Below are 13,082 nucleotides of genomic sequence, written 5' to 3'. Positions count from 1 at the left end.
CTGGGTGACACTTTTTGGGAAGGATTGGGCAGAGGGAACATGGACTGGGAATCAATCTCCTATATTGTGCCTTATTTATCTCATCTATTTGGTTGTATTCCGCTGCCAATTCACACCAGGTCCCGTCCACCCACCACCCTTGTTCTCACTGAGCTGTTCTGGCTTCCAAAAGTGTTGTGCCTCCATCTTAAAATTCTCTTGCTTGTTTTCAAATCCCTTGGGTGCGCTCTTCTCTGCTTTTTGCTTCTAACCTTGCACTGACCCACAAATATGGAAATGGCACAGGGGCACACAGCGAATAATGTAATACTGCTCCAGTGACCCAGGTTAAATGCTGACCTCCAGGGTGGAGTTTTCACTTTGTCCCTGAGAATAGATGGGGGCTTCAAACGGGGTTTTCTACTGAGGTTGGGTGAGACAAGAATGAGTGTATATGGCTTAAGGGTGAAAGGTGAAATGTGTAAGGGCAACATTCTTCACTCAGAGGGGAGTGAGATTAGAATCAGAATCAGAATTTATTGAAATGAACAAGTCATAAAATTTAGTGTTTGCAGCATCTTTTCATAGTGTAAAGGTTCAAATTACAAAACCACTTGACAACATCACTATAAAAAATAAAAATAATAGGGCACGAAACGTAAGGCCGTGTCTTTGGTTCATTGGTTATTCAGGAATCTGATGGCAGCGGGGAAGAAGCTGTCCTTGTGCTGCTGAGTGCTCGTCTTTAGGCTCCTGTACCTTTTTTCCGATGGTAGCAGAGTGAAGAGGACCTGGATTGGGTGGAGGGGGTCTTTGAGAATAGAGACTGCTTTTGTTGAGACACCACCTCATGTAGATGTCCTCGATGGAGTGAAATCCAGTGGCTGTGATGTCGCAGGCTGAGTTAACAGCCCTCTGGAGTTTATTCATGTTCTGAGAGTTGGCGCCTCAATACCAGGCAGTGATACAACCATATAACCATATAACAATTACAGTACGGAAACAGGCCCCTCTAGTCTGTACAGATCTAAGTGATCTCCTCTAGTCCCACCTACCTGCACCTTGCCCATAATCCTCCAATCCCCTGCCACCCAAATACCTATCCAACTTTTCCTTAAATGACAAAATTGACTTTGCTGGGACCATCTCTGAGTGAAGAAGCCTCCTCTTATGTTACTTCTAAACCTATGTCCCTTGTGACATAGGTTGTGACCTCTTGTTTGAATCTCACCTACCCTCAAGGGGAAGAGCCTATTCACATCTACTCTATTTATCCTCTTTATAATTTTAAAAACCTCTATCAAATCCCCCCTCAACCTTCTACGCTCCAATGAATAAAGACCCAGTCTACTCTATCTTTCTCCGTATTCTAGATACTGGAATCCAGGCAACATTTTAGTAAATCTCCTCTGTACCCTCTCTACCTTATTGACATCCTTCCTATAACTTGGTGACTAGAACTACACACAGTTCTCTAAATTTGGCCTTACCAACGCCTTAAATAGTCTCAACATCACTTCCCAACTCCTATATTCTATGCTTTGATTTATAATGGCCAGCAGACCAAAGGCCACCTTTACCACTCTATTCACATGAGATTCCACCTTCAAAGAATGATGAACCATTATTCCTAGATCTTTCTGTTCTTCAGCATTCCTCAATGCCCTCCCATTTACTACGTATGTCCTGTTTTGATTATTCTTCCCAAAATGAAGCACCTCACACTTCTCAGCATTAGACTCCATCTGCCACCTTTCAGCCTACTCTTCTAAGCCATCCAAATACTTCTGCAATCTTTGAAAACCATCTTCACTATCCACAACTCCACCAATTTTTGTATCATCCGCATATTTACTAACCCACTTTACCACACCGTCATCCAAATCATTAATGTAAAAGACAAACAACAAGGGACCCAACACCAATCCCTGAGCCGCTCCGCTTGTCACCAGCCTCCATCCTGACAGACAGTTATCCACCATGACTCTTTGGCATCTACCTTCTAGCTACCGTTGAACCCATCTGACTATCTCAACATAATACCTACTGCCTGAACCTTCCTTACCAACCTTCCATGTGGAACCTTGTCGAAGGCCTTACTGAAATCCATATAGACTACATCTACTGCTCTACCTTCATCAGCATTCCTAGTCACCTCCTCAAAACATTCATCAAGATTTGTTAAACATGACTTTCCACACATAAAACCATGTTGAGTGTTCCTAATCAGACCCTGTCTCTCTAGAGACATATATATTATCTCTAGGAATATTTTCCATTAGCTTACTGACCACCGACATCAAACTACAGGCCTATAATTGCCATGTTTACTCCTTGAACCCTTTTTAAACGAAGGAACCACGTGTGATACGCCAATCCTCCGGCACTACACCAGAATGCTCTCCACAGTACATTTGTAGAAGTTTACGAGAGTCTTCGGTGACATACCAAAACACCTCACTGGTGAGCCTTCTTCATGATTGCATCAATGTGATGTCTCCAGGACAGATCCTCGGAGGTCTCAAGAGCCAGGAATTTGAAGTTCTTGATTATGGAACATACTGCCAGCAGAGGTGGTGGATATGGGTTAGATTTCAAAAGTTATGTCAGATTTGGATAGGGACATGCATGGGAAGGGTATGGAAGGCTATGGTCCGAATGCAGGTTGATGGGATGAGCCGGTCAAATAGTTTGGCATGGATCAGTTGGGCTGAAAGGCCTGTTTCTAGATGTAGTGTTCTATGGCTCTTCATTTGTTCTGATACCCCCTCTAAAAACATTTTGATGACATTCTTTTTCAAGTTCGTGACTTTTTATCTTTAAAGATGTTTAACATGTTATTGTGGTTTCCCGTAAAGATGGTTACCCACTGGCAGATCTTTCATCCTGTTTGGTTACAGTCAACACATACTTAACTCTCTTTCTCAGATGTTTCACAATTGCATAGTAAATTTTCCAGTGAACCCATTAAATTTAAACGGAGTGCTGGAAACAGGGCCCTAATGAGTTGAAAGGGTTATGCAGGTAGCGGAGAGTTTCAAGGGGGCATGGGAAACAGTGTGTGAAATCAGGAAATGGGGCGTTGGTGCATTTAAAGGGAATTAGGAAACAGAGCTCACTTGATTTAATGGGAATGTGGAAAATGGGAGTTTAAAGGGAATGTGGGAAGCAGTATCCCGAGAGTTTACAGAGTGTGGGAAATAATGATCACAGTGTGGCTGTGCACATCCTTGACTGCAGGTGAACCGGACCCGCATGTTATGGTCGCGGCAGGGGGGGCTGCCACGTGAAGATCGCACCGTCAGGAGCGTCTCTTCTGCCGATCAGGTCGGCTGTGTATGTGCATGGAGCTGCGGCCTGCTGTCACATCCGTTGTGAGGGCAGGACTTACGGACAGCCTTATAAGGCGGGAAGTTAGAATAAACAACTGGAGTGCAGAGGAGCCCATTGTGTACTGGTCTCGTTCTTCTGACTCCGTATAGCTACTGCTGCACCTGTTGGAACCAGTACGTGGTGAATCAGATGCTGATCCATCCATGCTTCTGAACCATTGTGAAATAGATTATTAAATGCTACTGTTCATACAGGGAGAATTGATAAGTTTAATGCACAAAGTATCTGGAGAAATCAGATTATGCAGTATCCATGGTATGCTATGTTATCAAAGTTTCAGACCTGAGCAAAAAATAGGTGAGCACCTCACTAAAATAGGTTGGTGGGAGGAGGGAAGCAGGGGCAGGGGAGTAGTCCCAGAGGCCAACAAGCAAGAGGTCAATAGATATGGTGGGAGGAAGGGAGAAAGGAATCTTGATGAAGGTATCAAGCCTGTAATATATCTTTGTTTCCAAAGGATCTGCTGAGATTCTCCAGGTCTTTTGTACAATCAGAGTGTCTGTATACTTTATTATTAACAACAGAGAGAGAGATAGAAATGTAGAAAATAGATGCAGGAGTCAGCTATTTGGCCCCTCAAGCCTACTCCTCCATTCATTTTGATCATGGCTGATCATCAACCCAGTACCTTCTCACCAATACCCCCTGATGTTCTAAGCCATAAGGGCCAAATCTAACTCCTCCTTAAATATAGATAAGGAAATCGCTTCAACCACTTCCTATGGCAAAGAATTCCACAGATTCACCACACTGAGTGATTTTTTTTTTTCTCATCTAAGTCCTAAAAGATTTCCCCCTTATCCTTAAACTGTGTCTCCAGGTTCTGGTTTCCCCCAACATCGGGAACAACCTTCCTGCATCTAGCCTGTCCAATCCGTTAAGATTTTTATAAGATCCCCTCCCCTCAATCTTTGAAATTCCAGCGAGTATAAGACTAATCGATCCAGCATTTCTTCATATGCAAGTCCTGCCATCCCTGGTATCAATCTAGTGAACCTTCTTTGCACTCACTCTATGGTAAGGGAAGTGCTGTATTCAGACTAGGGCTAGAAAATTAGGCTGAATGGTACAAATGATTGGACTTGAGACATTTGGAATTCTTCTGGCTGCTTTCACCCAGAAATCTTGGATCAAGCCCTTCCCACCCCAGTCTTACCATAATTCTAGTTCCAGGCTACAAGCAGACAGCCAGATTGTGGAAGTGGGGTCCACTCAAGCGACAGAAGTTCAGGGAGCAAAAGAAGACCCATTGTCTCCACATCTCTCCATTGTAGTTTTTTTTCCTCAGGCACTGAGTGAATATCCTCAGAGCACGTTGGTCTTCAAGGGAGAGCGAGTCACCTGGATTCAACCCCAAACACTGAATGAGCTGTTGGCCCTGAAAGCCCAGCACCCTGATGCCAAGCTGGTGGTTGGCAACACAGAAGTTGGTAAGATGTGGATGATGTGAGCTGGACTGTGGTGTCCCCCGGTTATCACCCCCACACCCACTAATAAAGGGAGGGGTTTGGGTTGTAATGCTGAGATGATCAGTCATAGATCAGAGAAAATCACTTTATCGAAATGGGTCCATCAGCTCAAGACACCTTTGCCAATCCCATTTGCTTGTGTTTGGCCCACATCACTCCAAACCTTTCCTATCAATGTGTCAAGTTGGGAAGAGTATCAGGTTCGGTGGGTTCACAGAGAGTCGATTCTGGACATAAGTGTTGCAATCACATGTCACTTTAATTAACACACAGGACACAAACGGGGAAGAACGTTAAATGGCACTTGAATACTTGGAAGCAAAGATGTAGACATTCACCTTGGACCTAGATTGGACTCTGACAATAGTGAACCTATACTCGACACGCACACATACTTGAGTACCACTGCCACACTACAAACAGGGACACCTACACACTTCTGATTCCCTGTACCATCGGGGTTGTGGCTCACTGCAAGTATTGATCTATCGCAATACTAGCAGCTCACCTTACCTGCGACACTTCCAGCGACGTCCACAGTAGCAACCTGGCGTGGAGCAGTGTCCAGGACTTGGACCGCGAGGCAGAGAGCAAGATTGTGCTATGCATTGGTGTTATACGCAGTGACAATCTGTGCTTCTAGCCAGTAATGACCTGAGGTGATTTAAATTAGCCAGTGGCAAGATGTGTGCTAATTGGTGGGCGGAGTCCAACCTTGATTACAGGTGATATGACTTCCAAATTAGTTTCCGACAGGGAGGACACACGATCACCCACAATATACACATTCCAGACCAGCAGAGAGGCCATGTTTCCTCCACACACAACACCATGTACCTGTCTAAATATCTTTTATATTGTAATTGTACCCACCTGTACCACTTTCTCTGACAACTCATTCCATCTAACCTCTGTGTAAAAACGATGCTCCTCAGATCACACTTAAATCTTTCCCCTCTCTCACCTATGCCATCTAGATTTGGCTTTCTTAACCTGAATAAAAGTCAGTGACCATTTACTTTACCCATAACCCTCATCCTCTAATTGGTCTCCCCTCATCCTCCTGTGCTCAAAGGAAAAAAATGCTCCAGCCTATCCAGTCCTGTCTTACAGTTCCAGGCCTCCAGTCCCAGTGACCTCCTTGTGACTGTTTTGTGTACCTATTCCAGTTCAATGGGTGTCTCGAAATGCACAAGATGGATCAGCCTCTAAAGGATGCAGTGCGATGAATGGACCAGCTGGCTCCCTGCTGTTGGAGTCAGAGCACAAAACATGAGCCTGCTTCTTTTAAAAATGAATCTCCACGGTACCAGCCTCCCTTGTGAGACCCTCACCTTCATCCATGTCTCTGCTTTCTGAAGCTGCTACTTTCTGTGCTGTGTCCTGGTTGAAGACAGGTGGTTTCAGTCATGCCTTGCCCTAAAGGACATGCATGAACTAACTGGCCTTCTCTATTAATGATCCTTCAGTTTCACGATCACTGATCAGATTTAAAATTTACAAACTACCCAGTGAGATCTGAACATGTGTTTTATTTTAATGATACAGCATGTTAGAAGTTCCTTCCAGCCCTTGAAACCCATGTTGCCCAATTACACCTAATTAATCGACCAACTCCGTACATTTTTAGAGGGTGGGAGAAAACTGGAGCACCTGAAAAAAGCAAGTCATGGGGGGAACGTACAATCACCTTGCAGATGATGCCAGATTCCAGCCCACTATGATAACACTGTGCTAACCATCCCAAAAGGGGGGCAGGGGATGGATGGATGTTGCGGACAGAGCACGGAAGCAGGCCCTTCAGCCAGCCATCAAGTACTCATTTACACGAATATTATGTCCACTTGATTTTATGCTCCTCCGATTCCACCTCTCACCTAGACACCAGGTGCCATTTACTGTTGGGAGGGAGAAGAGGTGAGAGTTGGTGGTGAACAGGAGGTTGGTATAACCCCAGAGGACCCCAAAACCCAGCAGTGTTAGAAATTCACCAAGACAAAATTGTTACTTAAATAAAAGTTGCTTTTAATTATCTTTAAATATAAAAACAGGATCAAATTTTAACTTATCACTATTAACTTAACCCCCATCTAATTCTAAGCAAATGTGTATGTAATGAATGTATAAGTTCAGAAAAGTTCTTTAATTCACAGTCCAATCTCACTTCTCATTGGTTGCAGGCAATTCTTATACCATACACAGAATTTAACATTTATGAAGTTCACCAGGTTTTGGTGCTTGAAAAGTAAATGGTAGGAAGGTTCTTGTTGGTTTTCTGAGAGGGATTTGCTGATCGTTGGACACCCACAACAGATCCCTTCAGATCAGCCACTTCAGTGTCTTGCCGAAGAAACTTGACCATCAGGGTTTTCCAGATGATAACCTCTTTCTTTCTGGTCACCACAGATTTCCTTTTTGTTTCCCTTATTCCAAGTGAAACATTACACATCCAGCCATCTCCTCTTGCATGGACTACAAGGTCTTTGACAAGGGTGAACTAAAAACTCACAACCCGTCTTCAAAATGGGGTTTTCCACAAGTTTGTCAGCTTGTCCTGTTTCAGGCCCAACTACTGCTGCTGAACTGTCGAACTGAATACTCTCTCTCTCTCTCTCTCTCTCTCTCTCCCTCTCTCCCTCTCTCCCTCTCTCCCTCTCTCCCTCTCTCCCTCTCTCCCTCTCTCCCTCTCTCCCTCTCTCCCTCTCTCCCTCTCTCCCTCTCTCCCTCTCTCCCTCTCTCCCTCTCTCCCTCTCTCCCTCTTTCCCTCTTTCCCTCTTTCCCTCTTTCCCTCTTTCCCTCTTTCCCTCTTTCCCTCTTTCCCTCTTTCCCTCTTTCCCTCTTTCCCTCTCTCTCTCTCTCTCTCTCTCTCTCTCTCTCTCTCTCTCTCTCTCTCTCTCTCTCTCAAACTCAAAGAAAACTACATGACCCTCTTAGAACAGCTAACTGCACTTAGACTGCTGTACCAGATCCAATCTTCTGAGTCTGTTCATTTGCTGCTTTCCAAAACAATAATCCATTACTCCACATCATGCCCAATTAACACCTACTTGTGAAGTCTCCATAGGCACTCTTCAAAGTTTTTGCAAAGGCTCCCGGTGCCTGGACTGTCTGACTCAAGCAGAGCTCTGGCATTTTAAATGAGATCTGTGCTGAAGTATTTGTATGGAACCTACACTAAAAAACCTGCCCCAGTTTATCTCCTCTAAAACATATCTATATAACAATATAAAAATATAATCTGTCACAGGGAAATGCCAACATCCTCACCAAGGGTTTGGCCTCAGAATGCCAGGGCAAATGCACTGGTGAAGCAGACTTCTCCGAGGAAGTCCCTTCTCTGCTTCCACAATTTGTGCCCTCCAATCAGACCCTATTACCAATGGATGCAAACTGGAACACTGAGAGTAGAACAGGTGGTATGGATACAGCCCATTGAGGGCAAGAGCTCATCATATCTATCTCTCTCTCTCCACCCCCCCCCCCCACCCCGCCCCTTCTCCCTCCCCTACAGGCATAGAAATGAAGTTCAAGAATATGTTGTACCCAGTGATTCTGGCTCCAGCACATATTCCGGAATTGACTGTCACCCAGAGCACAGATAGAGGTGGTTTACACACAGCTGTTCATTCCTTCATCACCTATTGAATTGGATGTGTTTGGAATCTGTACTGTTTGTGGGGAGGGTTGATCTGTCAGAGACTGTTGTAAAATTGATCCAAGCATTTGCCGCACTCCTACCATCCTACTGCAGGGGGCAACCTTTGAACCTGCAGGTAGGGAAACTGGGAGGCTGGCCCAACCATGTTGGCTGTCAATCACTGGCCCAGTGTGGTGATACGACCACCAGCCTACTGCAGGGGGAGATTTCTGTACCTTCAGGAAAACACCGAAGGGGCTGACTCCACCTGGCCAGCTGTCAATCAGTCAACCTAAAAAGACCACCTAAGGGGCTGACTCCACCCAGCCGGCTGTCAATCAACTGACCTGAATATAGACCTGAGCGGGCCCCTCCTGAGCCAGTCGCACGGGGAGCCACCAAGGCATGAACGGGTGTTCAGACTTTTACTGGAATAAAGCCTGTTGTACAGCCTTTCGAGTTTTGTGCTTGCTTGGTGCTAACTCAGTGCACCACACCCATATAAAGACCCGAGCCAGCCCCTTCCTGATCAGTTGGGCACATGGAACCAGAAGCTACACAGACCATAGTGTTTACCTGGTATTCTACGTTAAGTCTGTAGTAGTCTTCTCGAGTTTTGTGTTTGTTTGCTGCACCACAAGGAGTGGCCTTGTGGAACTGCTTCCATCCTTCTGCTGCACTGTTGAGAAGTGTTCCAGGAGTTTGACCCAGTGATAATGAAGGGCTGGAAATATATTCTCAAGTCAGGGTGGTGTGTGAACTAGAAAGAAGCATGCAGAAAGTGTTTTCCTTGTCCTTCCAGGATAACAAAGGTGCAGGTTTCAAAGGTGCTGCTAGGGTTACCTTGGAGTGCCAGTGCTGTTTGGATAGTGTGCAGAGGCTGGGTCTGTCGTACAATACACAAAAGTGCTGGAGGTCACACAGCATCTTTAGGAAGTAAAGGGTAACCAACCTTTTCAGGCCTGAGCCTTACCCTTTACTTCCTTTCAGTGCTATTTGACCTGTTGAGTTCCTCCAGCTCTTTTGAATCATAACCGCTTGGGGTGGTGGAGGGGCTCCTGTTTTGACCGACCGGTCAAAGTTTTGCCCTGACCAAGCAGCCATTGGGTTATATCAGATGGCAGAAAAAGCTCGAGGCCTGCTTGGAATTAGAGGCAGGCCAAACTTCGTGAGGTTCTCAGTTTGTTTCTGGTCACGGGTCACTCTGTGTTTAGCTTGTCCAGTAAAGAGAGAGACTCTTCTATGGACTTTGAATGTGGTGTACCAGACTGGTGAAGTCTGAAAGGTCTGTTCGCCAGGAGGGGGAAAGGTGCAATGTTGTATCTCCTTTGTTTGCAAGGAAGAAGGGAGGGGGAGGAGTGGCAGAGGGGTAGGTTGGTGGGGTCAGTAGAGTGGACCTGATCGTCACTGACCGAGTAATTCCTTTGAAAGGTTGAAGGAGGAGAGGAGCACCAGCCACAGAAGTAAGGGGGTGGTCGACATTTCGGGCTGAGACCCTGCACCTGCTCTGACAGGTGCGGAGAAAGATAGCCGGTAAATAGTAAGAGGGGTGGGACACAGATTTGGGGGGGGGGGGAAGCAGAAAATGATGGAGCTAGTAGAGGGAGAGGGAGGGGGAAAGGCAAAGCCAGAGACTGAGGTGTGATAGATGGAACAGTTAAGGTGTGATCATGGACAGATACAGCTGGAAGGGGTAGGAAATCTGAATTAAGGGATCATTAATGCAGGTAAATAGGTTTGTAGGTGGTGAGCGGAGGCAACCAGGTAGGGGAGGATGATGGGTCATTCTGCTGATAACGAGGCTGTCGTCCTTGTTCCACAAACATCTCTCTGTCCCCTACAGCACCTGCCCATTATCAAGGCGGGTTTAACCGTACTCGGTGTAGTGTGCGGTGATGGCCAGATATATTGCTGGATCTGTGAGTCCACGTACATCTGAATACAGGCTTGAGGTGCGCCCAGCTCACTCAAGTGTCAGAACAGCCCAGCTTCTTGAGTCAATCAGCTAGGACGGGTAGCAACAATTCCATTAACGGTAACGTTGAATCGTCACAGAGCCTTCAAGACTCCACCAAGGGAGACACTCTTCTGCCATGGTGGGCTCCAGTTTTTGCAACAACCCTGAGGGAACGCCTGTACCAGGAGGACTGCAGCAGGACAGGGAGGTGGCTCACCATCACCTTCTAATGGCAATGAATGATGCAAGGATCCCAAAATTACATTCTAAAAATAATACGTGAATCATGTCTTTTCACTTTTATAAAACGTGCTCCTTCATCTGCACCCAAATGATGCTGGACCCAGCTGAGAATATCTGTCCATCAAACTATTCCACTCTGATGTCTCAATTATTCTTAAATTGTTAGTGAGTACCTGATAATCTGCAGTGATCAAGACCTACACTGCATCTGGTCAAGATGAATCTGGCAATACATTCCTTGTTCATTCAGCTTCCTAGGCTCAATACTTCACAATCCCCTTTCTCAGTCCTTCCCTCCACCCCCAAATTTGTTACCGCCTTACCATGTCGATCACATTTTGACCACTTTGCTGTGTCACAGAGATGTTGTAATGCTGGGATTTTTTTTTTCTCTCTGCTTAAAGACACAACAGAATTATAACGGTTTATTTTTGTATTTACACCTTTGCAACTTTCAAAGGGATATTGTTTGGGGCGGCATGCACGCTGACCCACATCGGAAACGTGCTGAAGAAAGCTGTGGATGAGCTCCCCGGCTACAGGACGGAAGTTTTCAGGGCCGTGTTGGAGCAACTGCGTTGGTTTGCAGGGTGGCAGATCCGGAATGTCGCGGTGAGAACTGTGGGAGGGGGCAGATGACATTGGAGGGAATTAATGGTGGAGGTGCCAGGATCCATTCACCAGATCCATGGTGTACTATAAGGGGAATGCGTGGTGACAATGGAGTAGGGTTTTTTTAAAACTTTATTTATTCATTCAAAATACAGATAATAAGTAACATATATAACAATAAACAAAGCATGAACGTTATATTTTATATATATTAAAAAAAAGAAAGAAAAAAAGGAAAGAAACCCCCCCCCTTTTTCAGCCAACTCTCTTAAGGAATGGAGTAGGGTTGAATGAACATAAGGGTGAAAGAACCTGAGTTGGAGGTTGGGTTCCCTGAGATAAAGGTGGGATTGCAATAGTGTGTGAATGAGTTGGGAGGGTGGGAGTTGAGATGTGGCTAGGTGAACATTGGAAGTGGTGGGACCCTGGATGGGGAATTGAGTCAGAGAGGAGGGTTTGATGGACTTTGATTTTGATGGGTTGGAGTGAAGGATCAAACTGAGGGCAGAGTGACTGAGTTGAGGATGGATTTTTACCTTGAGTGGGGTTGGTTGGGTTGGGGGACTTTGTGCTGGGTAGGAAACACTTCTGTTGGATGGGGTCCTTGAGATGGAGGTGAGGACCATGAGTTGAGGATAAAGAAATGTAGGTTGAGGGTGATTTAGCTGAGAGGTATAATCCTTGTTGGAATGAGAGACTTTGAGATGGGATAGGGCCCTTGATTTCAATCTGGCACTGGAGAAATTTGAGTGGGTGGGGTCCTCAAGTTGGGCCTTGAGTCCATGAATTGAGGATGGCTTCCAATTGGTGGGGGAATTCTTTGGATGTGGAGTTGGGAATGAATTTGGGAAAGGTTGGTATGCAAGAAGTGGATCCAGGTTTGAGATACAGTTGGGTTGCCGTGCTTTGGATATGAGATGGTGAGAGTGGCTGATTTTGGGATTAGTCTCTGAGTTATGATGGAGAGTCGAGTTGACAATGGGTTATTTTGAACTGGGAGCATAAGGTAAGATGGAGATGGTCTAGAATTGAGGTTAGGGAGTGATTTTGAGGTGGTATAGCAGAGGGAGCTCAGCAATAGATTGGGGAAGATGGAAACTGGAACAGCAGATTGGATCCACTCACCTGCACCTCCTCAGGTGAGAGGAGACATAACCAGCCTATTGTTACCTACACTTCCTTTGATGGTTAGGGCATGTATTGTGGGCTCCAGGATAGGGTGCGTGGAGGAGGTATTTTGAAACACAAAATGTGACAATAATACTAAATTATTTCCTCTTCTTAACCTTATCAGGCTGTTGGAGGGAACATCATGACTGCCAGTCCCATCTCCGACCTCAACCCCCTCTTTGTGGCCTCTGGCTGTCAACTCACCGTAGCCTCCCAAGGTAGGTTATATCCAAGGTGGCCAATGAGGCTTTACTGCACCAATTCTCACCCCTCAAGTGGTTGACGCTCTCATTGTCCGTCTGTTTGCAGAGAGTACTAGGGTCATGCAAATGGACCAAGATTTTTTTACTGGCTACAGGAAGACAGTTTTAAGCCCTCAGGAAGTCCTGCTCTCCGTGGAGATTCCCTACACGAGGAAGGTGAGGTCCTGCTGCAAAGGAATGAGGCACCTCAGGTAGTAGATGATTATACATGGAATTGCATTGAATTTGTGGTCGTGAAACACATCATTCAAATTCTTTATCATCCGACTGTACGTACAAAACCAGACAAAACACACACAGCTTCTCCGACCTCTCAAGTGTAACTAAAGAACCCATCCAGTTCCCTTCTCATAATTTTT

At 45.6% G+C, this 13,082-nt stretch overlaps 1 protein-coding gene across 9 annotated transcripts in view; it reads left to right on the top strand.

The window, feature by feature from the left end:
- The window catches only part of xdh (xanthine dehydrogenase), a 179,186-nt gene that overhangs the window by 73,402 nt on the left and 92,702 nt on the right, over window positions 1-13,082 (top strand). For all 9 annotated transcript variants that reach the window (XM_069887778.1, XM_069887780.1, XM_069887777.1 and 6 more), the window contains 5 exons: window positions 4,661-4,802; window positions 8,353-8,445; window positions 11,139-11,290; window positions 12,585-12,678; window positions 12,770-12,879. In XM_069887778.1, coding sequence (XP_069743879.1) covers window positions 4,661-4,802; window positions 8,353-8,445; window positions 11,139-11,290; window positions 12,585-12,678; window positions 12,770-12,879 — 591 coding nt within the window. The remainder of the gene's footprint in view (window positions 1-4,660; window positions 4,803-8,352; window positions 8,446-11,138; window positions 11,291-12,584; window positions 12,679-12,769; window positions 12,880-13,082) is intronic.

Source organism: Narcine bancroftii, chromosome 6 (assembly GCF_036971445.1).
Source record: "Narcine bancroftii isolate sNarBan1 chromosome 6, sNarBan1.hap1, whole genome shotgun sequence".
Classification (NCBI taxonomy): Eukaryota; Metazoa; Chordata; class Chondrichthyes; order Torpediniformes; family Narcinidae; genus Narcine; species Narcine bancroftii.
The sequence above is the reverse complement of the archived record's forward strand: the minus strand, read 5'-3'. Positions and strand labels throughout refer to the sequence as shown.